At 36.3% G+C, this 27,933-nt stretch overlaps 2 protein-coding genes across 4 annotated transcripts in view; both read right to left on the bottom strand.

Annotated features, from left to right (window-relative positions):
• LOC142227063 (uncharacterized) overlaps positions 1–27,933 on the bottom strand; it is a 41,687-nt gene that overhangs the window by 6,745 nt on the left and 7,009 nt on the right. The gene's annotated exons all lie outside the window — the stretch shown is intronic.
• LanB1 (laminin subunit beta-1) lies at positions 40–27,933 on the bottom strand. 2 transcript variants are annotated; one of them, XM_075297384.1, is made up of 3 exons: positions 27,578–27,933; positions 6,721–6,780; positions 40–6,641 (listed from the first exon to the last, which is right to left on the bottom strand). In XM_075297384.1, exon 3 carries the CDS (start codon positions 6,190–6,192, stop codon positions 772–774), a length of 5,421 nt encoding a protein of 1,806 aa, XP_075153499.1. In that variant the 5' UTR covers positions 6,193–6,641; positions 6,721–6,780; positions 27,578–27,933; the 3' UTR covers positions 40–771. The 2 variants fall into 2 exon arrangements, with proteins under 2 accessions (XP_075153499.1, XP_075153500.1); XM_075297385.1 differs by lacking the exon at positions 27,578–27,933 and adding an exon at positions 12,113–12,233.

The following is a 27,933-nucleotide window of genomic DNA, read 5'->3' as shown; positions in this document are numbered from 1 at the left end:
AGAATTGTTTTAAACATTCAGGAAAACAACCAATACAAATTTATTGATATTTTTTTATTTATTTATTATTACACAACACATATATTGTATGTATGTTCGTTTATTTCTAAATATTATGTGAAAAAATATAAAATAAAATGAATTAATTATACATAAAAAAAGATGACACGACAATTTTTTTATTTCATATTCGAATATATTTAAATTATGGCTAAAGGTCGGCGGAGAGAAATAAAAACAAAACAAATAATTAACATAAGGCACATGCGGTGGATTCATTTGTAGGAAAATATTTTAATGGGTCTCAAAATACAAAATTCTTAGAAATAAAAAAAACAAAAAACAAAATTCAATTGAGTAAAAAAGGATATTTGATTTGTTACAAAAGATACTTTTTCAATTATACTATGGCGGGTCTTAAATAGAAAAATTCTATTATAACATTGGTTTATTTCAAAAAAAAAAAAAAAATTACACTTAAAAAAATACATTAAAAACGAGCAAAATCGTTTTAACAGGAAAAATTGAAGGTTTTGCAAAAAATATGAGAAAAAAACTATTATTATTATTATTATTTAGTTTCTTCGATATGGCTTTGTTACTTTGTTATGTGAATTTTTCTCAATTGTGAAATGGCAGAGATAAATTTAATACAAAAAAAAAAAACTAAATGCTGCTAGAAATGTTTTGGGATTTTTGTTTTGTTCGTTTCCAAAAAATTAAAAACATACTTAAGTAGGTAACATTTGTTCGAATAGAAATTTCACATTTCTAACACTGAATATAGCGTACAGCATTGGCTTTAATGTTATTGAAATGGTGTGTCAGTTCGTCTTGTAATGGCAACAGATCGATTTTCAGTTTTTCCAATTTGTCATTCTTTTCTTTGTACGAATCTTGCATGAGTTTCAACTCACGCAATTGTTCCTTGGTCTCCACTGTGAGTTTGGAGGCCCGATTGAGTAATTTCTTTGCTCTTTCGCGAGCATTCTCCGAACGTGACGCCCTATCTGTGAGTGTTTGATTGGCCGCCGTTGAGGAATATTGCAATTTTTGAGCATCGGCTCGGGCATTTTTCGCCGACTCCTTTACTTTATCGGCCTCATTTTTCACATCTTTGGCATCTAGCTCATTTTTGAGAATATTCTTTTGTAGACGGCTAACTTTTTTGGCCAATTCTTCCACATGTTGAACAGTGGCATTTGCAGGAGCTTCTGCTTCGCCAGTTTCATTATCAATTTGGTCTAAATCTTGAGCAGCCAATTCAATATTGCTTTTAGCTTGTGCTATGGCCTCGCTAGCCTTGTTCTGGGCAATATCTGCATCATTAAGATTTTCCACAACAGTATTTGCAGTCTTAAGAATATTATTGGCCAATTCCTTGGTGTTATTGGCAATGGATTGCAATTCATTGACACGTTCCAAATCTTCGCGGGTGTTGTAAATAATGGCCTCCACATTTTTGAGAGAAGACACAGCGTCGTTAATTTTACCACCTAGAGTTTGAATTTCATTCGGATCTAGAGTCAAGTCCAAGGTTAATGTTTGCTGAGCCAATTCCTTGGCCTCACTGGGTAATGCCGTTTCGTTGGCCATGAATTCCTGTAAGCTTTCTATCATCATTTCACCGCGTTTAATATTGAGAGCAGTACCATTGAGGTAACGTTCGGCATCCTCATGAGCACTCTTGGATTTTTGATAGGCCTCAGAGGCATTAACCTTGGCTTGGAACAGTGAGCGAATGGTTTGATCGGCTTGATCCTTTTTCTCTTTGATTTCCATTTCAGTATCCTTGGCAACTTTGAGAGCTTTTTCGGTACGCGTGAGAGCTCCACGTTCGCAAGACAAACCACCACAGGTACCACAACCAGCTCCACCGCAAATATTATCGCAAGGATCTCCCATACGGTCACAGACATCATTGTTTAATTCGGGAATCATGGCGGTAAGAGTGGACAATTCTGTACGATATTGGTCGATGAGCTCGTCGTTGGCCAAAACCGCTGAAGATTCATCCTTCATTTTTTGGGCTAATGTTTCCACACGCTTGCAATTACGATCTGTATTGGAGGCGAAATCTTCAGCTTGATTTTTAATGGCTGACAAATTATTCACACGCTCATAAGCATTACGTGTCAAATTGAGGGCACCTTCGATGTTCGATTCTTGCAGTTGTATACCATGCTCCTTCAACTCCTTGGAAAGTTTTTTAACTAAGGCCGATTGGTTTTGCAGGGCTTCTACTTCAACAGCTGACAAACTCAAGGCAGAATATATGTCTTCCAAGTTGTTTTCCGTATCCATAAGTTTCCGATGGGCATTGCTTAATTTCGATTTCATTTCTTCCACCTCCTTATCAAGACTATCGATGTCCTTTAAGCTTACCGATGTATTCTGTAGCAAGTCACGGATATGTTGGAGTTTATTATCCAATGTGTTGAACTCCGAAGTATAGGCCCCAGTGGCACCAATCAATTTAATGTCACTGGCTCGTTTAATAGCTTGAGCTGTTGCCTCTTCCAATTCCTTCAAAATCAAGTCCCAGTTGTTGAAACATTCCCCACATGGCATGCAGTGAGGCGATTCGCCAATATAGCCGCGAGCACACTCGTTACATTTATCTCCTCCAATGCCCTCATGACACACACACTGTCCAGTCTCACGGTCACATTGGAAATCGGCTGATCCATAGGGATCACAATCACATCGATGACACTCTTTGTTGGGATTACCAAAGTAGTTGGCCTGACATTGATTACAGGCTCGTCCTCCAAATCCTGGCTTGCACTCGCATTGGCCATCATAACGGTTACATTGCTCCGACAGAGAACCAATGGGATCACATTCACAAGCCTCGCAACCTTCGCCGGATGCAATTTTCCAATGATTAACGGCACACTCGTCACAACGTACACCCACAACATTGGGTAAACAAGGACATTGGCCACTAACACGGTCACAGAACTGTATGGTGTTGTTGGTGCCGAGGAAATCACAGTCGCAGGCTACGCAATTCTGTTTTAGGGCATCCCCGTAGAAGCCATCCCGGCAATGTTCACAATGGTCTCCAGTCGTGTCGTACAAACACTTTAGACATTTGCCTGTGCGTCGATCGCAATTTCCAGTGTCGTAAATGTCAATGTTATTGCCGCAATCGCATTTCTCACAAGATCCGCCAGGTGTTTCTGCATCACCAAAGTAATTGTCGGCACAAATGTCGCACCGAGGTCCATCATAGCCATCCTGGCAATGGCAAATCATGTTATTGTTGCGTACATCCAGGGAACATCCATCGGCATGGGCATTGCCACTGGCAATTGTGTCAGGACAGCGACAGGCGCGACATCCAATTTCACTACCCAAGAAGGGATTACCATAGTAGCCATCTAAACAAGCATCACAAGCATATCCAGTTGTAGCATCGGCACAATTCAAACATTGACCCGTTCGGGCATCACACTGTTGGGCATGACCATTACATTCGCAAGCTTGACAATTGGGGAAATTCCAGAAACCAGGTTGACACTGATCGCATTCTCGTCCATAGGTATTGGGGTGGCAAGAACACTGGCCCGTCAAAACATCGCAGTTATTATCCTTCGACCCTATGCTGTTACAATCGCAAGCCTTACAACCTTCCGGCCCAAAGCCATAGGTACCGGGAGCACATTGATCGCACTGTCTGCCCACGACATTGGGTTTACACTGACAGTAGCCACCATGAGCATCGCATTCCTTACTCAAAGAACCAGTGGGATTGCAGTTACACATACTGGCTCCATCATAGATTACAGTGCTCACATAGTCTTCCAATTCCTTGCAACGCTGATCTGCGAAGCCACTGTAACGAATGTCATAGAGCGATTGATTACAGCCCAACTGATAGTATTCTTGGCGTCTTGAGTCTGCAATGGGTGAACCACGGAAGACGCTAGTTAACTCTATGCGAGGTATTAAGGTCAACGAATCAATAAGAATGGTTGAGGTGGGATTATCCTCATTGTGACGACGTCTCTCAAAGTGGATTTTGAATTTATACGTTTTTCCTGCCTCCAAACATACTTCGCGCAATGCAATAACCTGGCGTTCACGTTCGGGCAAAACAAAAGGCACTCTCGATTCATAAACACTGGAGCCTGGTGGCACAGCATCGGCACAATCACCCTCAGGATCAACCTCATCGGGACGTATCAGAGTTATGAAAGCATCTTCCCAATCACCCCGAGAAGTCGATTGGTAGCGTATAACCACATCATAGGGCATGGAACGAGGAATATCATCAACAGTGATTGTCAATTCCGAATTTGCTGGAACACGTATGAAACCAATGCCTGTCCATTCGGGTAAACGCTCTGGGTGAGGTTGGAACGGTACTGTGGTACAATTTCCATTGTTCGTGTAAGTAATGCAGACTTCAGGGGTCTCCGCTTCGTGGGTTATGTGCAATTGGGGTATGTAATAGTTTTGTTTGGGTTGGGCGCATCTACGTCCAGTCATATGGGGGCGGCAACGACATTGCCCAGTTATGACATCACAGAAATTGTCGTAAGATCCACCAGCATCACAGTCACATGGGGTGCAACCATCCTCGGACTCAGACAAGCCATATGTTTGCGAAGCACATTGATTACAGTCTTTACCGGTGACCAAACGTTTGCAAGTACATTCTCCCGTGAGCATATCACATCCAGAATTATCGATCGTTCCCAAAATATTGCAACTGCATTTTTCACAGCCATCGGGGTTTTCAGGAACCAGATTCCAATAGCCATCTTTGCAAAGGTCGCAACGTCGTCCCTTTACATTTGTCTTGCAGTGGCAAGAACCAGCTTCGACTTCAGGTGAATCGGGATCGGGAGAGTCACAAATACCTTCATCCAAGGATCCAATGGCATCGCATTCGCAAGGCTTACACACATAGGGGCTACGGATGTCCTCATTGGGATCACGATAGAAGAAAGGCATACATTCTTCACAATGTTGCCCCTGGGTGTTGTGCATACAATTGTCACAGACACCACCCGAAACGCGGCCAGATTGTTCGAATACCTCTTCATCGAAGTGGCAACTGACAGCATGGTCGTTACATTCACATTTCTTACAAGCATTTGTCTGTTTTCCAAAGGCAGGTTTCCAGGGGAAGTCATTGAAGAAATCTTCACATGTCTCACAATTCAAGCCCTTTGTATTGTGCGTACACTGACAACGTCCATGCACCATGTCGGGTTCACTGGTATCAGAACCATCAAGGGGCAAACACTGCGAGGCATGACCATAACAAGAACAGGATCCACGTACAACCATATTATTGATACCGTAGTAATATTTTTCCTCATTCTCCAAACGATTATCCAATAAATTATCACCCAATTTATGAAGTTTTTTAAAGACCACACGAAGATTGGTCACCTTCAACATATTCTGTACATGAGGAGCATAGGGATCTGAAACGTTGATATTGGGTGGCAGAACACGGAAAATTACTTCACCATTACGTGAAGGTTCCACATTGGAATAACGTGAGGTACACACCACATCGGTGATATTACGCAATACAGTGGCCACACCAGGGAATGAATCGGCACAATCGTAGGCAAAGTAACGATACACATGCCACTCTTTACCAAAATCAAATGACCTCTCTATGTACATGGCAGCAGGACGGAAAGTCGTAAATGACATAATTAAATGGGTGAAATGGAATTCTGCTTCCAAATCCAATTGTATGGAAACATGTTCACGACCATTCTCAGATTGCCACCACGTGGGTATGTTAGTTCCCGGCTTAGTTTTATAAATAATTTGTCCAATGCGATGATTTTTGTATGGATCATTGCGAGTCTCTTCACGTGTATCACAAAGGAAACATTTCTTGTCCTGCAAATGTGAGAGAATACAAAAACGTTCAGGGGAATTGAGACCACAGGTCGAAGTAGCAGTCAAACGTGATTCTCTGCCTATAAGCAAATTTCCTGTGGCCGGATAACATGATGATCTTTCGCAGGGATGAGTTTTAATATATTGCCTAGGTGTATTACGTGGTCTATCACGACGTCCTGCATGTTGACCCCACGTAGAATCGATAGAAATGAAAATGCTTAGAGAAAATACTATGGCAAGTATAATGGTTCGGTTGATAAGAGTGAAGCGGCCACCGCTATGAGCGCTGCCGCCCCACCATAATTTCGTCATTTCGTTATTAAGCTATTTTTGCTGGTTGAATATTTTGCTGCTTCGTGTGATGTCTTTTGCCGAGCTTCTTGTAAGATTAATGTACCAGATTGTACTCGTTTATGTGTGGTGGACGTATATACTACACCAAGCTGATGGTGATTGCTAGCCTGCCTGCCTGCCTGGATGTCTTTGTGGGCCTTTCTTAGTTCATAAATTTCCGGTCGTAATCATTCACATACGCACACGCATACATAAAGTAAACGAAGCGCGCTCTACTTTTGTTTCAAAGTCGGCATTCACAAGAACAACAGCGGCTCAACAACGACGTCCAAGATAAGTTTAATTTGTATGGAAGGAAATAACAAAGGCAGCAGTATGAATGAACTTCTACTGTTTGGATACTTCCTTCTTTTCTTGAGCACGACAACGCTGTTTTCGTATTTCTAAAACATCTTTTGTGAAATCACCTGTAATAGAGAGAGAGAGAGAGAGAGAGTAGAGAAAAGTGAATAGACAACAATGATAGAATTAATTTAATATACTCACTTAAATATTTGTGATATATGTGTTAGCTCTCCTCTGTAGCTCCAAACTCTAGTCAAGAATCTGTAAATTATGACTTTAGTTAAGTTTTTGTTTAAATATTTAATTCATTTTGTTTTCCATATAATATTCTAATGAAGTTTTTCTTGAGATTTATGATGATGTTTTTAGGGGAAAAGATGTTCACACTAACATATCCGAATGAATCATGAGAAACGCCCTCATCCGAATAAATATAGAAAAAAGGATAGACAACTTCAAAATGTTTACTAGTCTAGGGCAAAATACATTATCAATCCACTTAGAATTAGCCAAATTTTAACAAGGCAGCGTCTATGGCGTCACCGTCAGATCGACTATAAACTACCTCAAGTATATGCCACTGCTACTTGCAGCAGCAAGATGGACCAAATCCAGAATTTGAATACAAGCCCAGATGAGTACTCATAAGACAATTGGACGATTAGTGATAAACTATGCGACTGCGTGGACTCAAGAGACAAACACAACGCCGTGGTAATATAACATACAGTGCAATGTGATCGCTGGCTTTAGAACTTAATTAGTAATTAGTCCAATGGATCCGCCTCATGAGGTAAACATAATCTAACCTTAAAAAAATCTCCATATTTTAGCTAAGCAAACCTTCAAGAAATGTGGATCAATCTTCACTACAGCATTAACAAGAGAGAGGCTCCACATCTGAGAGTAAACAAGAATGGACTCATGAGGATATTATACACAAAGTGATGATCATTTGGCGTTATACTAAACACACTCATTAAAATATTATATCCGCAGTCGTGAACATTTACAAGGAGAGATATCCTCCTGGGTCTTAGTTCCGGCGGAACACTATTTTTTTTAACTAGAAAGTATGATGTTTTTTAGCGGTGTAGTATTTAAAGACTTCTTCAAATGGTTTCTTTAACTTATAAACCAGCGCCTCTAGTGGAGAAAAGCGGCGGGAAAAAAATCCTTGTGTTTTTTATAAAACAGTTACAGCTCTTATTTTACAAAAAAAAAATAATAATAATTTATTAGTTAAGCAGATTTGTCTGCTGTTTCAACTAACAAAATTGTGCTCCATGTTAAAAGCAAATTTTTAAAAAAAAGGTTTATAGTGAACGTCGTGGAAAATAGTCGATCACCATAAAAATTGGAATTTGCTATTGAAAAGTTTTCGCGCTGAAAATTTCGCAGTTACTTAATTAAAACAGCTTAATTTAAAGCAGACAATTTAACTCCATTGATGCGCACATTTTTCTTCGTCGAGATTTCATCGAGATTTTATAGGAATATGTTTGTTTTCATATATATTTTTAATTATTTTAGAAAAAGTAATCGCGAAAAAATGTGATTTACAACTCGAAAACCGAACCGGCCTTAAGATAACTAAGTAACATTGATTTAAAGGTGTGAAATTGCCACATCATTTCACCATTTAGCCAAAAGTTAAAGTCAACAAAGATACAAGTTTTTTTTTCAGTAAAAACTTAAACAAATTTTAACAAATCATACGATATTTGAATATATTAATTAAATATTTCGATAATTCAGAATCATCCTTATGAAGCATTTCGGAAATTAAAGGCCACCTTTGTAGTCCCAAAAATCCCCTTTAAATATTCATATAAATATAGAGGAAATCGCAATATAAATACAAATGGTATAGTCTGCATCATCCTGATTTCTCTGTTCCGGATTTTCCAATCTTCAAAATCGGCCAATAAATTATGATTCCACACTTTATATTGGTCAAAATTGGGTAATGGTCTTTTGACAGTGACCAAAATCCAATAATCGATCTTTTACGAAAAAAATCTACTTTGAATTGGTAGGTGAATCTTTTTTTGTTGACAACTCATCAAGACGTCGAAAGTCGGGATTACAATAGCTGACTTAAATCGAAAAGTTTTCCTTCGTCATTATAATCCTTATACGGCGTTCTCACCAAGCATGTTTTGGAGTTTGAAATATTTCGCCTTTATAAACATTTCAAAACGAGTCGTTTTCCCCAGACAAAAAATCAAGTTCAAACGACAAGTTTTCCTCAAAAACACGTCAATTTTATTATGTAAACCATCCTTAATTGGAATATGCTCTGACTGAACATACTCTTTTCAAAATAAATACCAAATTATTAAATTAAATTTCATAAACAAATAAACAAAGGCTTTGATGAACATAGCGATATGAAAATAAGTTTAATTTTTATTTCCTTTGCGGTATTTATTTGAACAAACGTTGCATATATTTGAGTTTAGAATAAATGGGAATTTCTAGTTTCCATGGCAACTGTCAAACTTTTTGGAAAAATGAATGAGGGAAACCTAGTCCAGTGGGAACATAGCATTACACAAAAATACTATCATCCAATTAAAAAGTCGATTGAAGTTGACTTTTTTTTTCAATTAATAAATTAATTAATACAATTAACTTTTTAATCAAGATAGAAGCAATTTAGTCAAAGATTGAAAATTTTAGAATTTTTAATAAAAAAATAATTGATGAAATTAACTTCTTAATCAAACTCGAAAGACTAACCCCCATTTTCATGAAGCTCCGTTAGTTACACGTTAGCTAGCGAACTTTTAAACCGTACTATGGACATATCTGTCACCTTCCCTTGGTATATTCCATATGCCAGTTAAGAACTTAACTGCTGAAATTTTTATACCCACCACCATAGAATGGTGACGGGGGTATAATAAGTTTGTCATTCCGTTTGTAACACATCGAAATATCGATTTCCGACTATATAAAGTATATATATTCTTGATCAGGGAGAAATTCTAAGACGATATAACCATGTCCGTCTGTCTGTCTGTTGTAATCACGCTACAGTCTTCAATAATGAAGCAATCATGATGAAATTTTGCACAAGCTCGTCTTTTGTCTGCAAGCAGGTCAAGTTCGAATACGGGCTATATCGGTCCAGGTTTTGATATAGTCCCAATATAAACCGACCTCCCGATTTGGGGTCTTGGGCTTATAGAAATCGTAGATTTTATCCAATTTGCCTGAAATTTTAAATCTAGAGGTATTTTATGACCATAAAGAGGTGTGCCAAAAATGGTGAGTATCGGTCCATGTTTTGGTATAGCCCCCATATAGACCGATCTCCCGATTTTATTTCTTGGACTTCTAGATCCGCAGTTTTTATTCAATATACCAGAAATTGGAAATCTAGAGGTATTTTAGAACCATAAAGAGGTGTGCCAAAAAGGGTGAGCATCGGTCAATGTTTTGGTATGGCCCCATATAAACCGACCTCCCGATTTGGGGTCTTGGGCTTATAGAAACCGTAGTTTTTATCCAATTTGCCTGAAATTGGAAATCTAGAGGTATTTTAGGACCATAAATAGGCGTGCCGAAAATGGTGAGTATCGGTCCATGTTTTGGTATAGCCCCCATATAGACCGATTTCCAGATTTTACTTCTTGGACTTATAGAAACTGTAGTTTTTATTCAATTTGCCTGAATCTAGAAGTATTTTACGAAGTATTTTACGACAATAAAGAGGTGTGCCGAAAAGAGCGTGTATTGGTTCATGTTTTGGTATATCCCCAATAATGACCGATCTCCGGATTTTATTTCTTGGGATTATAAAAACCGTAGTTTTTATCCAATTTGTATAAAATTCGAAATCTAGAATTATTTTTGGATCATAAAGAGATACGCCGAAAATGGTGAGTATCGGTCAGTGTTTTAGTATAGCCCCCATAAGAACGATTTCCCGGTTTAACTCCTTGGGTTTCTAGACACCTTAATTTTTATCCGATTTGCCTGAAATTTCACTTCTTGAGGGTATAGAAGGCGCACCGATCATGAAAATTCCTTGAAACTCAAAGTAAAATTTCCAGATTTTACTTCTCGGTTGAAAATCTAAAGATTTAAAGACGTTATTTTATAATTTTCTTGCACACCTACAAGAGATGTTAATGATTCCTCTAAAACAAAAATGGTTCTTACAAATCCAGAATCTGATATAGTCTTCATAGGTAAAATCTTTAAATTTATCTCCGGGAAGTGTATTGGTTGAACTGCTCTGCTTGATTTGTCCTCAAATCCCCCTGAAATTTCAAAGGAAACCCTAATATTTGATTCATGGTGGTGGGTATTTAAGATTCGGCCTGGCCGAACTTACGGCCGTATATACTTGTTTCAGTTGAAGTTAACCAGAGAGAAGATATTTTCATTTTTCTTTCAGCTAACTTACAGTTAAAGCTTAACGCAGCTACATGCTAAAATTTTTTCAAAAATGTATTTCTATAGAAAAATTTTCTCAATTATTTTCTGTAGAGGAAATTTTCTCAAAATTTTATTTCTATATAGAACATTTTATCAAGATTTTATTTCTATATAGACAATTTTGTCAGAAGCCTAAATCTTCCAAAACATCCAAAATTCTGCCAATCTATCAAACAATAAAAAATCTATAATTTCTGGTAGAACTCGACCAACTTTGGCATCGTGAAATAAATTATCTTTCATAAATACAAGGCGCCCGAACTCCCTTTTTATATCTCCAGCGTTTGGAAGACGATCACTCGTCTCTTCGTGTTGTGGTTCGAAATCTTGATCTTATTGAAGCTTGCTGGTTTTTACAAAATTTTAATTTTTAAATTTTTACTAATTTTTTACAGAAGAACCTTTTGTTTTTTTTCAACAAAAAAATTGTCGAAATCGAATTGGGAATTTTTGTGAGGAATTTAAGTTTAACTAAATTTTTGGGGACGAAAACTTCATAATTTGGGGTCAAGAGCCAGAAAAATACTGGCAACACTGTCACGGGTTCAAAATTTGGAGTATTCCTGAATCGAGGAGACAACGTAAAAAATCAAATTATAATTGGTAGTGTATCTAATGTTTTTTTTCTTCAGTGGGTGCAAAATCAAGCCTCAAATGTTAATTTATAAAAGTCGGGATTTTGGGATCTTCGTCCCTGCTTATTATATTCATTGTATATTTTTCATGATCACATAATAATATAGGTATATCGTTGTATTATCCTTCATATTGTAGGTTAGAAATTTAGTAACTGCTAAGAGCTTTTTTGCGTTTGATTTTCTCATTTTTATGTTACATTTTTTTAAACTTCTATTAACATTCCACATTGCTTGTTTTAATTTCCGCCATTTCTCAAGCTAGAAAGAAAGTATGATGTTAGAAAACCTTTCTTATCAGTTTCATATTTTTAGTTTCTAGTTTCATTTCCTTTTCATTTACTTTCAGAATTTAAATCTTTTGAAGAACACACAGTAACATATAAGTGCTTTTTTTTTGTAATCACATTTTTTGTAGTTTATGAAACATAAAAAAAAAATATTTTTAATCCCAAAAAAAAAAACTATATATGTACATATATAGGATCTCTGTGTAATAGTAGTACCGGTAGTAACTAATGTATATCCAGATTTTTGTGATTGTATATAGAACACTCCGTCGTTTAATCCGTTCGCTATGTCCTACTTAGCTTATTTATCCGTAACGAACCGAACCCGACTACAAACTCTTTCAGACTGAGAATATAATTTCGAAAATCCCCTGAACACCATACATGATAATTGTAAGCTGTGTGCTGTGGTAGTGTGACACACGCATACAGTGTGCGCTCACATAACTGAAACATGCATGGAGGGAAAAAGCGATAAAAAGAGTTTTGTCTTAAGACAGTCTTATAGTTTTGATTTAAATATTTTTTCTTTTTTTGGTTTTATCAGTTAAACTCATACCAAGACATATGGACTCAATTATATGGACATATTCGAAATTAAAAACAAAATCCTTATCAGCATCTTAAAACAAAATATGAATCGGACATTGTTGATGTTTTGTTACTTTTGGGATATTTGAGAAGAAAATGTCAATAAATTATGGGAAACTCTTAAGATATAGAGGATTTACACGAGTATATATAGAATATTTATATATAATTTTAAAAAATCTTTTGCAAACTGACCCTTTTACACACTGACATCTGACCCATTTTCTATTTTCCCTTATTTAAATATAATTGACCAACTGATATAAATCTTTCTAATTTTGGAAATTTTTGATAAGGAGTTCATTCACTAGAATGATTTTTGATACGTCTTCAAATCATTTCATTAAAATTATACAGCATAGAATACTAATGTGATAGTAGTACCAGATGCACTTGCACTATCTTTTTGTAACTAGCATCGCCGTCCTTCCTCCTCATGACGCCTGGCTATGCATGTGGGTTGCATTCTTTTGGATTTGTTATTAAACAATGAAAATGAGCTCATCCTATTATGTTGTTTTTATTAACTAATTGTGAAAATTGTCTTGGCATACTTGGTTATAGTTCAAACAACGAAATATCATGAATATGGAATAAAGCCATGAAATTTTGAAGAGTGTTTTTATCTCATTTATTTGGTAAATATTGACATTGTGGAATTTGTTCGTGTGTGTATGTATATTCTATTTATCTCTCACTGTATATATTTATTTTGGTCTATGAAGTGAATATGTTAATGAATAAACTGTAGAGTCTTAAAAAAAAAAAATAAATAAAATAAAATAAAAAAACTCTGTACGGAAAAAATGGAAGTGTTACTAATGGCTAGAAAGATTAAAAAATAAATAAACAAAAGGGCGGTTTCCTTTAAACTCAAATCGAAACTTCAGGAATATTTATTTTTAAATTTAATTCCTTGTTGTTCGCTCCTAATGAGAAACTGATGCCTCGTAGGCTTATACCCTTTACTCCTTACTCACAGAGATATAAAAAATCGCCTCTTTGTCAGCATTATTCGAGAGATAGACGCCGATTTTTTATAGCATTCAAGAAAATCGATGTTTTATTTTATTTTGTAAATTGAGTAAATCAAATCTTTACCATCATTAACATTACATATCCAAAATCCACTTTAACTAACTATATCCCAGCCGAACGTCTTTAAGTTGGCCTGAGACGATTCTTAAATACCCACTACCATGAATCATATATGTTGTTGTTTGTAACAGTTTATTGTGATTTCATCCATTTTTATGTCAACGCTCTGGTACTTCAGCTTGTGGCCAGATCGAGGAACTCTGCGACTAAGGTGGGGTGCTTCCAGAGTGATCTGGTGGTAAGTCGGGTTGATTTAGCAGGGCAAGAGAAAATATGACGCGTGTCGTGTGGCCCTTGGTTGCAAATTGGACATACGTCAGCTAACCACAAATTTTTTTTTCTGATTCAATCACGAAATTAATTGATCCAATTAATTTTTAATTGAAATGTCTTCAATTACAGAAATGATAGTATCAATTAACAAGTATATACATCACTAAGTTCGGCCGGGCCGAATCTTAAATACCCACCACCATGAACCAAATATTAGGGTTTCCTTTGAAATTTCAGGAGGGCTTGAGGACTTGAGGACACTTCCCGAAGATAAATTTAAAGATTTCACCTATGAGGACTATATCCGATTCTGGATTTATAAGAACCATTTTTGTTTGAGTTTTAGAGGAATCATTAACATCTCTTGTAAGTGTGAAAGAAAATTAGAAAATAACGTCTGGAAATTTTACATTGAGTTTCAAGCAATTTTCATGATCAGTGCGCCTTCTACACTCTCAAGAAGTGAAGTCGGTCTATATGGAGGCATTACCAAATGTACCGATAAAAACTTAATCCGATACACGTTTTTGTGAGCCTAAAATACCAGAATATTTACAATTTCAGGCAAATCAGATAAAAACTACGGTTTCTAGAAACCCAAGGAGTTAAATCGGGAGATCGTTCTTATGGGGGCTATACTAAAATATGGACCGATACTCACCGTTTTCGGCACACCTCTTTATGACCCGAAAATACCTCTAGATTTCCAATTTCAGGCAAATAGGATAAAAACTTCGGATTCTAGAAGCCCAAGAAGTAAAATCGGGAAATCGGTCTATATGGGGGCTATACCAAAATTTGGACCGATACTCACCTTTTTCGGCACACCTCTTTATGGTCCTAAAATACCTCTAGATTTCCAATTTCAGACAGATTGGATAAAAACTACGGTTTCTATAAGCCCAAGACCCCAAATCGGGAGGTCGTTTTATATGGGGACCATACCAAAATATGGACCGATACTCAAAATTTTTGGCACACGTATTTGTGGCCCTACAATACCTATAGATTTCCAATTTCAGGTAAATTGAATAAAAACTGCGGTTTCTATAAGCCCAAGAAGTAAAATCGGGAGATCGGTCTATATCGGGGCTATACCAAAATATGGACCGATACTCACAACTTTTAGCACACGTATTTGTGGTCCTACAATACCTTTAGATTTCCAATTTCAGGTAAATTGAATAAAAACTGCGGTTTCTATAAGCCCAAGAAGTAAAATCGGGAGATCGGCCTATATGGGGGCTATACCAAAACATGGACCGATACACACAATTTTTGGCACACCTCTTTATGGTCATAAAATACCTCTGGATTTCAAATTTCAGGCAAATTGGATAAAAACTACGATTTCTATAAACCCAAGACCCAAAATCGGGAGGTCGGTTTATATGGGGACTATATCAAAACCTGGACGGATATAGCCCATCTTCGAACTTGCCCTGCCTGAAAACAATAGACGAGTTTGTGCAAAATTTCAGCACGATTGCTTCATTATTGAAGACTGTAACGTGATTACAACAGACAGACGGACATAGTTATATCGTCTTAGAATTTCTCCCTGATCAGGTATATATATACTTTATATAGTCGGAAATCGATATTTCGATGTGTTACAAACGGAATGACAAACTTATTATACCCCCGTCAAAATTTGTTGAATCAATTAAATTTTTAATTGAATATTTTTTAAAACTCAATTAAAATTTTAATTGGAAAAATTTTCGTGAAATTTTTTTGTGTGTACGCTGCTATCAATCACTGATAAGTAGGAATTGAGGCGGCTGCACTTGCCTGATCTTAATTGGGCTAGTCTGCCGTGGGAGGTCTCTTTCCTCCGTTGCTATGGGCGGTGGACGGACTCCGAGAATAGGATTAACCTTGTATCTTCTCACCGCTTCAGCTACAGTATCCTGTTCAAACCGGCCTGGTACGCTGCTTGATCTAGAGGCTCTCTTTTGTAACGCTGGATCTCGCGCTCTAGATGATGTACATCAACCCTTACGTTCCTGGGTGGTGGTTGTGTATCCATGAGATGGTGGTTTGGATGATTACTGCGATAACAATCCAGGAGATACTGCTTTGACAACATGTAATTTTGTCTTCGCACAGGGATGATCTTTGTCTCCACATAAAGGTGATCCAGGAGTGTGCTGCGGAGACACCCAGTCGCAGTTCTAAGGGCAGTAGCATGGGCAGATGACCTGAAAAGGCTGTCGAATGTTACCCCGAGTATCTTGGGGTAGTTTACTGTCGGAATTATTTCGCCATCGACTCTCAACATTCAACTGCCTACGCACTTCCGCCGTCCATGTAGTAAACAGCGTGGCTGAGGATTTGGTGGCAAATATCCTCAGATTTCTAGCAGTGAAATAATTGGTAAGATCAGCAATATAGACGTTTAAACGATCGCATATGTCATCAACAATGGCCCGGATGCCATGATTGTACAGTCGTCCGCATATGATATAATCTCGACGCCGTCAGGAGGGGGTGGAATCGAGGACAAGTAGAGGTTAAATAGTGAGATATCACCCCATACTGGGAAACTCCCTGTTTAACTCTACGGGGTTTTGACTTTTTGTTCCTGAATTCCACGTACGACTGGCGTCCACACATATAATTCAGAACCCAACGCTTCGTTCCTGCCGGTAGGGACGTATTCTCCATGTCCTCGAATAATGTGGCATGGTTGACCGTATCGAATGCTTACGATAGGTCAAGCGCCACGAGGACCGTCCTATGACACGGTTTGGGCTGATTAAGTCCCCTATTGATATATGTCGTAATAGAATGTAAGGCTGTCGTCGTACTGTGTACCTTATGGAATCCATTGATGGTGGACAGCTGAAAAATTCTCCACAAGGCTGGGGAGGAGGAGTGCCTCAAGTGTCTTGGATACTGGCGAGATGAATCATATATAAAGGGTGATTCTTTTGAGGTTAGGATTTTCATGCATTAGTATTTGACAGATCACGTGGGATTTCAGACATGGTGTCAAAGAGAAAGATGCTCAGTATGCTTTGACATTTCATCATGAATAGACTTACTAACGAGCAACGCTTGCAAATCATTGAATTTTATTACCAAAATCAGTGGCAGAAAATCCGCTTTTTTATCGACAAATTTTGTTCAGCGATGAGGCTCATTTCTGGTTGAATGGCTACGTAAATAAGCAAAATTGCCGCATTTGGAGTGAAGAGCAACCAGAAGCCGTTCAAGAACTGCCCATGCATCCCGAAAAATGCACTGTTTGGTGTGGTTTGTACGCTGGTGGAATCATTGGACCGTATTTTTTCAAAGATGCTGTTGGACGCAACGTTACGGTGAATGGCGATCGCTATCGTTCGATGCTAACAAACTTTTTGTTGCCAAAAATGGAAGAACTGAACTTGGTTGACATGTGGTTTCAACAAGATGGCGCTACATGCCACACAGCTCGCGATTCTATGGCCATTTTGAGGGAAAACTTCGGAGAACAATTCATCTCAAGAAATGGACCGGTAAGTTGGCCACCAAGATCATGCGATTTGACGCCTTTAGACTATTTTTTGTGGGGCTACGTCAAGTCTAAAGTCTACAGAAATAAGCCAGCAACTATTCCAGCTTTGGAAGACAACATTTCCGAAGAAATTCGGGCTATTCCGGCCGAAATGCTCGAAAAAGTTGCCCAAAATTGGACTTTCCGAATGGACCACCTAAGACGCAGCCGCGGTCAACATTTAAATGAAATTATCTTCAAAAAGTAAATGTCATGGACCAATCTAACGTTTCAAATAAAGAACCGATGAGATTTTGCAAATTTTATGCGTTTTTTTAAAAAAAAAAGTTATCAAGCTCTTAACAAATCACCCTATAATAGTTTCCTTTAAAAATTGTTCGTCGTAACGGGTGACATGATATTATATAGAATTTTAGGTGGATTTGGTCACATATTATAATATGCCATGCAGATCGATTCAAATGGTACGCTACCCAAAGTTATATTTAATATTTTAGATTTATAAGAACCAAAATATCAACCGATGTTAACCAAAGTCGTCACTGGTTTTTGTGGACCCAAGTCAAATCGGGACAACTGTTTAAATTGATATAGGGAACACCAATATAGGGAACAATAAAAATCAAATTCAAATCAGGTCTTTGTGGACCTAACATACCTCTAGATTTCGAATTTCTGGTAAATCAGATAAAAATTGCGTTTTCTAGAAGCTCAAGAAGTCAAATCGGTAGATCGCTCTATGAGGAGTCTTTACAAAAAATAAACCGATTCACACCATATGCGGCACACCAGTTTGTCGACCTAAGAACCTTATGTATTTCCAATGTCAGGCGAATTGGATAAAAATTGCGGTGTCTGGATGGTCAAGACCCCAAATGGAGGGTGGGGTTGTTGGTTGGGCTATACCAAAATATGGACCGAATCACACCATATTCAGCACATCAATTTGTGGACTTAAAATACCTGTGCACTTCGAATTTCGGGGATAGCTTGAAATCGAGAAGTGAAATCAGGAGATCGTGTTATATGGGGCTATATAAAAACATGGAATGACACACACCCTATTCGACACACTTACTTATGGATCTAAAACACCGCTATTTTTCGAATTTTATCCAATTTGGATACAAATTGTGGTTTCTGGACGCCCAAGAAATCTACCCGGAAGATCGGTCTGTCTATTAGAGGGTAATACCAAAACATGGACCAATACACACCAGAGAACTGCAACCGGTGGCCCTTTTTCGTATTGCAATCTTACCCACAAAATGTCGGTGGCAGTGAGTAAGACACCAATTACCATGCGATCTTTTACATTGATACAAATGCGAGAATAAAAACACCGCTAGTATATAACAATATTGGTATGCAGTGTCTTGCAATCTTAAACCAATTGACATCGTAACGCTCGGTAAACAAAAAAACGAGTTTATTAATTAATTTTTTTTAGTTGAAATGAATTCAATCACAAATATGATTGTATCTATCCCATTTTTAAATGGGCATAACAAAATACTTGATTAAAAAATTAATTGATTTCATTAATTTTTTAATTGATTCAATCAAAACTCAATTAAATTTTTAATTAAAAACGTATTATTTTCAATTACTTTCTTAATGACTTTGTGCTTTTGGTTTGATTAAAAATTTGATTGTTTGAAATAAATTTTGAATTAAAAAATTCCATATCTTTTTTGAACTGACGTAGTCTTCCGAGTTTGATTAAAAAGTTAATTGTATCAATTAATGTTTTAATTAAAAATTTAGAAAATATTCAATCATTTACTTAATCAGCTTAATGTATTAATTGAAAAATTTTTCAACATCAATCAACTTTTAATTGGAAATATTTTTTTCTGCGTGGTGGCGATCCAAAAAAACATGGACCGATACACACCATATTAGGCACACCTATGCGTGGACCTACAATATCTCTTTTTCAATTTCAGAGAAATCGGATTAGAATTGCGGTACCTAGATGCTCAAAGCCCCAAATAGGGAGGGGGTCCGTTTATATGAGGACTATATCAAAACCTGAACCGATATAGTCCAGCTTAGAACTTGGCCTGCGTGCAGACAAAAGGCGTATCTGTGCCAATTCTATCGTGGTGCGTATAACAAAATTTCGAGCCTATTGTGAATGAGCTATTATGGTGGCAAAAATTAATCTGCTATCAGACAGACGTCAACATTAATTTCTACATATTTTAAAAATTTTATATGAGCTTATTGGACAAGACAATGAAGGGTACACTCAAAAAAAATTTGTCTGGTCCAATCACGAAATTAATTGATCCAATTAATTTTTTAATTGAAATGCCTTCAATTACAGAAATGATAGTATCAATTAAAAAATTAATTGAAAGTTAATTAAATAAATTTTTAATTTAATTTAATTAAGACTTTAATTGGAAAAATTTTCGTGAATTTTTTGTGTATTGATATTATTATCCCACCTCAATAATGCTGGTGACATTTCTGAGAGTTTCAAAGCTTCTCTAAGTGGTTTCACTGCAATGTGGAACGCCGTTCGGACTTGGCTATAAAAAGGAGGTCCCTTGTTATTGAGCTTAACATGGAATCAAGCAGCACTCATAAGAGAGAAGTTCACCACTGTGGTATCGCAATGGACTGAATAGTCTAAGTGAGCCTGACACATCGAACTGCCACCTAACCTAACCTAGATATTGAAAGGGCCGCCTCGTGGGTTAAATCCTTGCTTCGACCGAACAGCGGTAGATTATCCCCTCTCAGTAATGCTGGTGACATTTCTGAGTGTTTCAAAGCTTTTCTTAAGTGGTTTCACAACAATTTGGAACGCCGTTCGGACTTGGCTATAAAAAGAAGTCCTTCGTCATTGATCTAAACATGGAATCGGGCAGCTCTCAGTGATGAGAGAGAAGTTCACCGCTGTGGTACCAAAATGGACTGAATAGTCTAAGTGAGCCTGAAATATCAGGCTGCCACTATACCTAACCTAACCTACGTCAAAATTAATTTCTACATATTTCCAAAAATTCATACGAGCTTATTGGACAAGGCGATAGAGGGTATTGATTTTATTAAGTTATTGAAAAGGAAATACCATATACCTGCATAGAAGCTTAGCTGTTACAGGTTTCATCGCAGGCTAAAGCGTTTTCCGTATTGATCTTATTCATTTAGGTCTTATTTGTCAATTTATAATAGAAATAACATAGTCAAAATTTTTGTGAAAATTACATACGTGAATTCCAAACCATTTCCACCACCATGATCATGTAGCAGTTGAATCCATTTACCTACAAATTTGGAATTAAATTTTAATTTATAAAGCTGTCTTAATGTAGATCCAAATTCCTTTTTCTAGATAAGATATTCTTCTCCGTCTTTTTTTTTTTTTGTCCGCGTTGATAGTTTATGGAATAGACAATCTTTAAACCTTCGCAACTTCCCTTTTCCAGACAATGTTTTAAGGGCTAAATTTTTGGAAGTTTCTTTCTTTCGAATGTGAACATTCTAATGGTTTTGTAAAGTTTATAACTCCTTTGGCTGGAGAGCTTTTTCTCAACATTTCTCAAATTTCTGTCTATTTGATACAAAAAAAAAAAATATCAGTTTCCACACTTGAACGAAGTAACGAATTTGAACTAAAACATGATATACCCATTTCTATTCCCTCATACAATACAAATTTCATTGTAATATCCTAAATGATTTATATTTTGTTTAATTCTAAAGTAAACATCACGATTACAAATATGCATAAAAAGCCATTACTAACAAATAATAAAGAAATAATTGAGTTTTTCGAAACCCCTCTCTCTCTCTCTCTTGGTATGTGTAGAGATGCTTAGGAATTGTTATGTCTGCCAGAGCCATGCGGCAGAGTTTCAAATAACCATGGACGTTCTGAAAACTCACATTAAATTAAAAGCATTGCCGGTCATACAGCTTTATTGGTTGCTTGGCTAATAAACAGACAATGTCTTTCACACAGACCGGACGATTGGACCACATTTAGAACATATGAAGAAAACCACAAAATAAACATTATTTGTCCGAGACATACACAAAACCTATGGCAAGACGTTTTGTTTTGGATTTTTTTTATTATTTTTTCGATTATTTGTGTTTGAATGCTGGAACTTTTTGTGAATGACAGCGACCAAATAAGTAATATGGTAATTTGCAGGGTGACCATCCAAAACCAAGAATACAAACTAAACGCACAGAAAAAATCGTTAAAAATATGTTTAATTACAATTTTAATTGAAGATGAAAAAGTATACAATTAAGTTTTTAATTGATAGAAGTATATTAGATTAGATTTGTTATAGTGGTAGTCCGATATTTTAGGCCCACTTAGACTATTCAGACCATTGTGTGTTTCTGAGAATGCCATTTGGTTTATGCAATGCGGCCTAAACGTTCCAAAGATTCATGGATGAAGTGGTTAGAGGTCTTAAGTTCGTTGTTGTTTAACGTGACGATGTCTTAGTTTTTTCCAATTCAATGTCTTCGAGATAATGGTGCAAATTGTCACTAACGAACCAATCACAGGGCTGGTACCAGTGCTCCAGATTGTCGCAATTTATAAATTTTCATATAATTTATCAATTTCAAACTCTATATTACAATTTTATTGGATCTACACATTTACTAGTGCGATTCGCATGCTCAAAATAAAACAGGTTCCCAAGGGATTGTATTGCGTAGTCCTACTAAGTTGTCCCAAGACGTGTCCTAAAGTGTTAAATTTATAGGTCAATGACAAACCTACATTACAATGACCGATCCAGTCTGAACTGGGACTGGTTCGTGCACACCAGGGACTAGTCTTGAACCGGTTCAGTGGTTATTCAATTTTCCGTAGGCATCAAGGGTAGATTATTCGAATTTAGCGATTTGAAAGTCTAGTTCCACTTTTCTACTTTTTTTTGACAAAAAGTCGTTTAGTCGAAAAGTGGATTTTCGGTTTTTTTGCATCCCTAATATATAGAATTAATATATAGAGAATACTACAATACCCAGTATAAAAATTGAAAGTTGTTCCACAAACATTTCTTTTTAAGAGCATTCCGAGATCTTCCATCAACTTCTCCACTTTCCATGAAGTTCCTTTGGACCAGTATTAGAAAATATGGTATTTGGCGATTTAAAGTAAAAATTTAAATTTTGGACGATTAAATGTCACAAATAAATAGTAAAAAAAACAATAAAAATAAAATAAAAATTTCACACCGCGGTTATTTTAACAGCTTGGCTGATAACTCCCCGGTCTAACAAAGAAAAACACATTTTTTTGTCAAAATTAGTTTTTATTATTCAACATAGTTCCCTTCAAGAGCGACACCTTCCATTTTTTTGATACCATTTTGGTAGTACTCATTCGGTTTTGCCTCAAAATAGGACTCAGTTTCAGCGATCACCTCTTCATTGCAGCCAAATTTTTTCCCTGCGAGCATTCTTTTGAGGTCTGAGGACAAGAAAAAGTCGCTGGGGGGCAGATCTGGAGAATACGGTGGGTGGGGAAGCAATTCGAAGCCCAATTCATGAATTTTTGCTATCGTTCTCAATGACTTGTGGCACGGTGCATTGTCTTGGTGGAACAACACTTTTTTCTTCTTCATATGGGGCCGGTTTGCCGCGATTTCGACCTTCAAACGCTCCAATAACGTCATATAATAGTTACTGTTGCTGGTTTTTCCCTTCTCAAGATAATCGATAAAATTATTCCATGCGCATCCCAAAAAACAGAGGCCATTACTTTGACAGCGGACTTTTGAGTCTTTCCACGCTTCGGAGACGGTTCATCGGTCGCTGTCCACTCAGCCGACTGTCGATTGGACTCAGGAGTGTAGTGATGGAGCCATGTTTCATCCATTGTCACATATCGACGGAAAAACTCGGGTGTATTACGAGTTAACAGCTGCAAACACCGCTCAGAATCATCTACACGTTGTTGTTTTTGGTCAAATGTGAGCTCGCGCGGCACCCAATTTGCACAGAGCTTCCGCATATCCAAATATTGATGAATGATATGACCAACACGTTCCTTTGATATCTTTAAGGCCTCTGCTATCTCGATCAACTTTATTTTATGGTCATTCAAAATCATTTTGTGAATTTATTTGATGTTTTCGTCGTTAACCACCTCTTTCGGGCGTCCACTGCGTTCACCGTCCTCTGTGCTCATTTCACCACGCTTGAATTTTGCATACCAATCAATTATTGTTGATTTCCCTGGGGCAGAGTCCGGAAACTCATTATCAAGCCAAGTTTTTGCTTCCATCGTATTTTTCCCCTTCAGAAAACAGTATTTTATCAAAACACGAAATTCCTTTTTTTCCATTTTTTTCACAATAACAAAAGACGCTGCTTCACAAAAGACGCTCTATCTCACAAACTAATTGACTTACAGTCAAATTTTGACACGAATCATTTGAAGGTTGGTACTATATAAAAAATTATGCATTTAATACTAGCGACGCCATCTATGTGTCAGACCGGGGACTTATCAGCCAACCTGTTAACCTGTTCCAGTTGACTTTTTCACTTCCAGTTCTTTTGAGGAGTTTTTGTAAATTACGAGAATTTGAACCTGTGTTCTTTATTTTTTCACTCATACTAATAAAGAACATCTCGAGAAGTATCATATTAGGATCATATCACAAACATTTGAATTGTGGCTGAGTGCAGTGGCGCCAACTGTTTTGGGCTGAAAATCGTCAATTTTTAAAATATTTTTCGTCAAAATCGTCAATTTGTCCCAAAAAATTCGTCAAAAAATCGTCACCCATAAAATAGCTGAAAAAGGAACAAATTAAAAGTTTTATTAAAAAAACATTCATTATTCCGTTTAACCCTCTAATTAAGTCATCTAGTTTCCAGTTTTTTAAACGAAGATTAATTAAATTAAATTTTTAATTAATTAAAAGTAATATTTCTGATTGTGACTACATGTACTACATTGTTTAACAAAATATTCTTGACAGAAAAATGTCATATTCTCCAAGCGAATTTAAATCCTTATTACTGGCTCGTGTATACTTTTTATTATTTCTATTATCGGTAACGAATAAAGTGAATTTAACTAAACCAAGACAAGAGAATACCTTGCAATATTTAAGTTTCAAAGGAATTCCGCATTTTAGGTTTATTTATATTGATTGCTTTGAAATTTCTTTCTACATTGGAGACGGTTGGGAGCAAGCTACACATAAATTGTCATATTTTGAGATTAAAAAAGCTTGTTTACATTACGCCTTATGAAATTCGTCAACTTATAACTACATCACTTTGAAAAATCGTCAAATAGTCATAAAAACGTTAAAAAGAAACACTTGTGTCGAGCATTTTAAAAAATCGTCAACTCATAACTACGTTGTTTAAAATCGTCGTCAAATCGTCAAAGGCAAAATTTACCATAACAAATCGTCAAAATGACGAAAAATCGTCAGAGTTGGCACCGCTGGCTGAGTGGGTTTTGCTACGGTGCCAACAAACCATGGTTCAACCCCTACATTGATAAGATAATTAGAATACATATAAAAATGTGTTTTTTTATATTTTTTTTCCTGCAAAAAAATTTGGAAGTTCTTCCAAAGGCACAACTTTAAAAGCACTTCCAGAAGATGCATTCCCAATGATGTTCTTTATTTTAACTACGCAGGAAGTTCTTTTAATTAAATTTTTATAACTTGGTTTTTTCATACTTTTAATGGGTAATTTTAAGTTTTTTTGTTTCAAATAGGTTAAAAACAGAGTAAGAATTCATAAAATGGTACAAATTATTTAAATTTTGTCGAAAAAAATGCTAAATCGAATCTGGAAAAATTGTGAATTTTTGAAAATATTTGAGGTCAAACGTTTCAGACTAGCCTCTAACGCGTTAAATAAAAATAACTCTAAAAAATTATTTATTTGACAAAACATCACAGATTTTTTTTTAATTTACATCCAAAACATTGAATTCGGATCACACCTAAAGATGTGATGCAAATTCAGTGCAACGGCTTTTGAAATGGAGGACTTCCGTCCTATGACAAGCCCATGTTAAATTCATCGCTTCTGCGTCAATTTTGCACCACTTCCGGATCCCAAAAGAAAATGTTCATTACTTTTTTGGCGACGCTTTTTTGCTGGGAATTATTTTTTAATTTCTTCATTCAAATGAACTTCCAAGGCACAACTTCTAAAGCAATGCAAAGGACCCGAAAACGAAGTACTTCCCTCCTATGACAAGCCCATGTAAAATTCACTGGAAATGATCCAACTATGCACTCCTTCCAGATCACAAGTTGGGATCCAAACTACTTTTTTGGAGGCTATATATTGCTGGGCAATTAAATCCTCTTCATTTGTCCAAAATTTATTCTCAGTGAGCAAGCAATTTTAACGTGGCGATGAAATAAGTTGCGTAACATGATTTCTTTTCCATTCTTAGTTTACACGTGCGGTACAGTATATTGGAGATACATTCATGGTTTACGTCTAATTAAAATGGTTTGGAGAGCAACTAAGGGGACTTAATTCATGTTGAGATTTTTAGGTCTCCTAAAATCTTTCGTTGTGATTTTCAAACCAAATATAGTGTCATCACTAGAGGATTATTCCCTATGGATATAATTAAATCCAGGGTACCCAAATGTTCCTCGTTATGGATATAGTTAGATCAGGGTAGCCGAATGTTGAGTGATTACTTGTTTGATCATTGATTTGTTATTCCAAAAAAATCAAATAGAGCATTTTCTTCCTATTATGCATCAAATTTCCATGAATCATAAATGTTCGGATTAACCTAATATAAATATATTAGTAATTTGTAATACATATTTTATGTAGTTTCCTGTCGGTTTTGTTTCATTGAAATGAATGAACAACGAATATGATACTCAAATTGCTTAAATGTTCGTTCATTTGGTCCATACACCAAAGAAAAAAAACATGTGTTTCTTTCCTTCCATGGAGATGTGTAAATGAATGAAAATAAAGATGAGATCAGCAATAGAAATTAAAAAAAAAGTAAATAACACAAAAAGTGCATTATGCATTAGAATTCTGTTGGTTTTATAAGTAAAACCAAAAAGAATATAAATCTAAGAATTATTTGCAACACAAAATACACAGTCTGTAAATTGAAATTTTTATGGTCCGCTTCCAATTAAATTGTTTGGGGACTCAAGATCATTTAATGAATTAAATAATGAGACTGGTGGTGGTAGGCAATGGTAGATATAGTCGGACTTGGATATGTATCCACAGAACTAAATACATTCAGACATTCACTCTCAGTTTGTCAGTCAATCAAAAGCGGATGAGAAGGCACAGTCGTAGTAAATAATAACACAAAATAAACAAAGTTGTCTTTGGATGTTTTTTGCTCTATTTGTTTATCTTAATAACGTAGATATTCGAGAGGAGGATAAAACTACTGGGTTAATGCTTTCATGAAAGAGTTTCTATGTCACACCAACAGATCAACTGATGTCATTCCAAATACATATATCTGCCATACAAAAAAAAAAAAACAAAAACATGTTGTTTTAAGGCTATGGACAATGGTATAGCCTTTGAATTCTTATTTCACAGTTTCCAGTTGCAAATTAGAAACATAAAAAACAACAGGCAACAGAAAAAAATCGGAAAAGAACAGAACTTGAGTTCATATGACTGACTAGTGGCATGGCTAAAAACTTTATGCTCTGCTTAGCAATGCATTTTTTTGTGCGAGTATTTTTTTGTGCGCTAATTTCCAACCTACAACTAATGTCAGACATAACACGTACACTTAGCTTAGATTACAAAAATTTAGAAAATTATTTCTTTTTTTGTGTTTTTTGGAATATGATCTTTTTAGCTATAAGCATTTGGTTGTGTTATAGCATTTCGATTGGTAGACATGTTTTCAAAGACTTTTGAGTAGCGGAAGAGGGAACTGGGTCTGGGCTGGTCTCCTCAGAAGAAAGTGTCTGGGAAACCATATGAAAGAGGAAAACAATATTAAAATAAAATGCAGAAAGACCAATAAACAAAGGTTAGACGAAAAATGTTGAACACTGATGGTTGAAGATGCATCACGCAATGCATGGCAAAGAAAAGAATGTGTAACACATTTCCCAATTTAGTGAAGCAAACTCTACGAATGTTATATATTTGGAATAACTTCATTGGAATATTATATATTGTGGAGTAGCACTTAAAATATTTCTAAATACTACAAATATTGTACTTACCATGTGTAAATATATATGACCAGCAACTTCAATATAGATAGAGTTTGTTATTCATTCATTCCTGGGCCCCCTCACTGCTTCTTTCTGGTAAAGTATTTTTATGCAGTACTACAAACACACACGCACATGAACACATCAATGACCAGACATTCACTCCATATTACAAGCAAATATATGCCCACAACCACATACAAAACTTTACAATGTTATCTTTTTCTTTTTATTTTGAAAAAAATGTCTTTTTTGATTTATTTTTCTCTTAGTTTTGATATTTCTCCTTTTTCCGACAGAACTTTGACGCGTTTTGTGGTAAGGCGCTAACCGATCGTGGGCCACGAACGTTTAACTCGCAACTA

Source organism: Haematobia irritans, chromosome 2 (genome assembly GCF_050003625.1).
Source record: "Haematobia irritans isolate KBUSLIRL chromosome 2, ASM5000362v1, whole genome shotgun sequence".
Classification (NCBI taxonomy): Eukaryota; Metazoa; Arthropoda; class Insecta; order Diptera; family Muscidae; genus Haematobia; species Haematobia irritans.
Note: the sequence above shows the minus strand (reverse complement) of the source record. Positions and strands in the feature narration are given on the sequence as shown.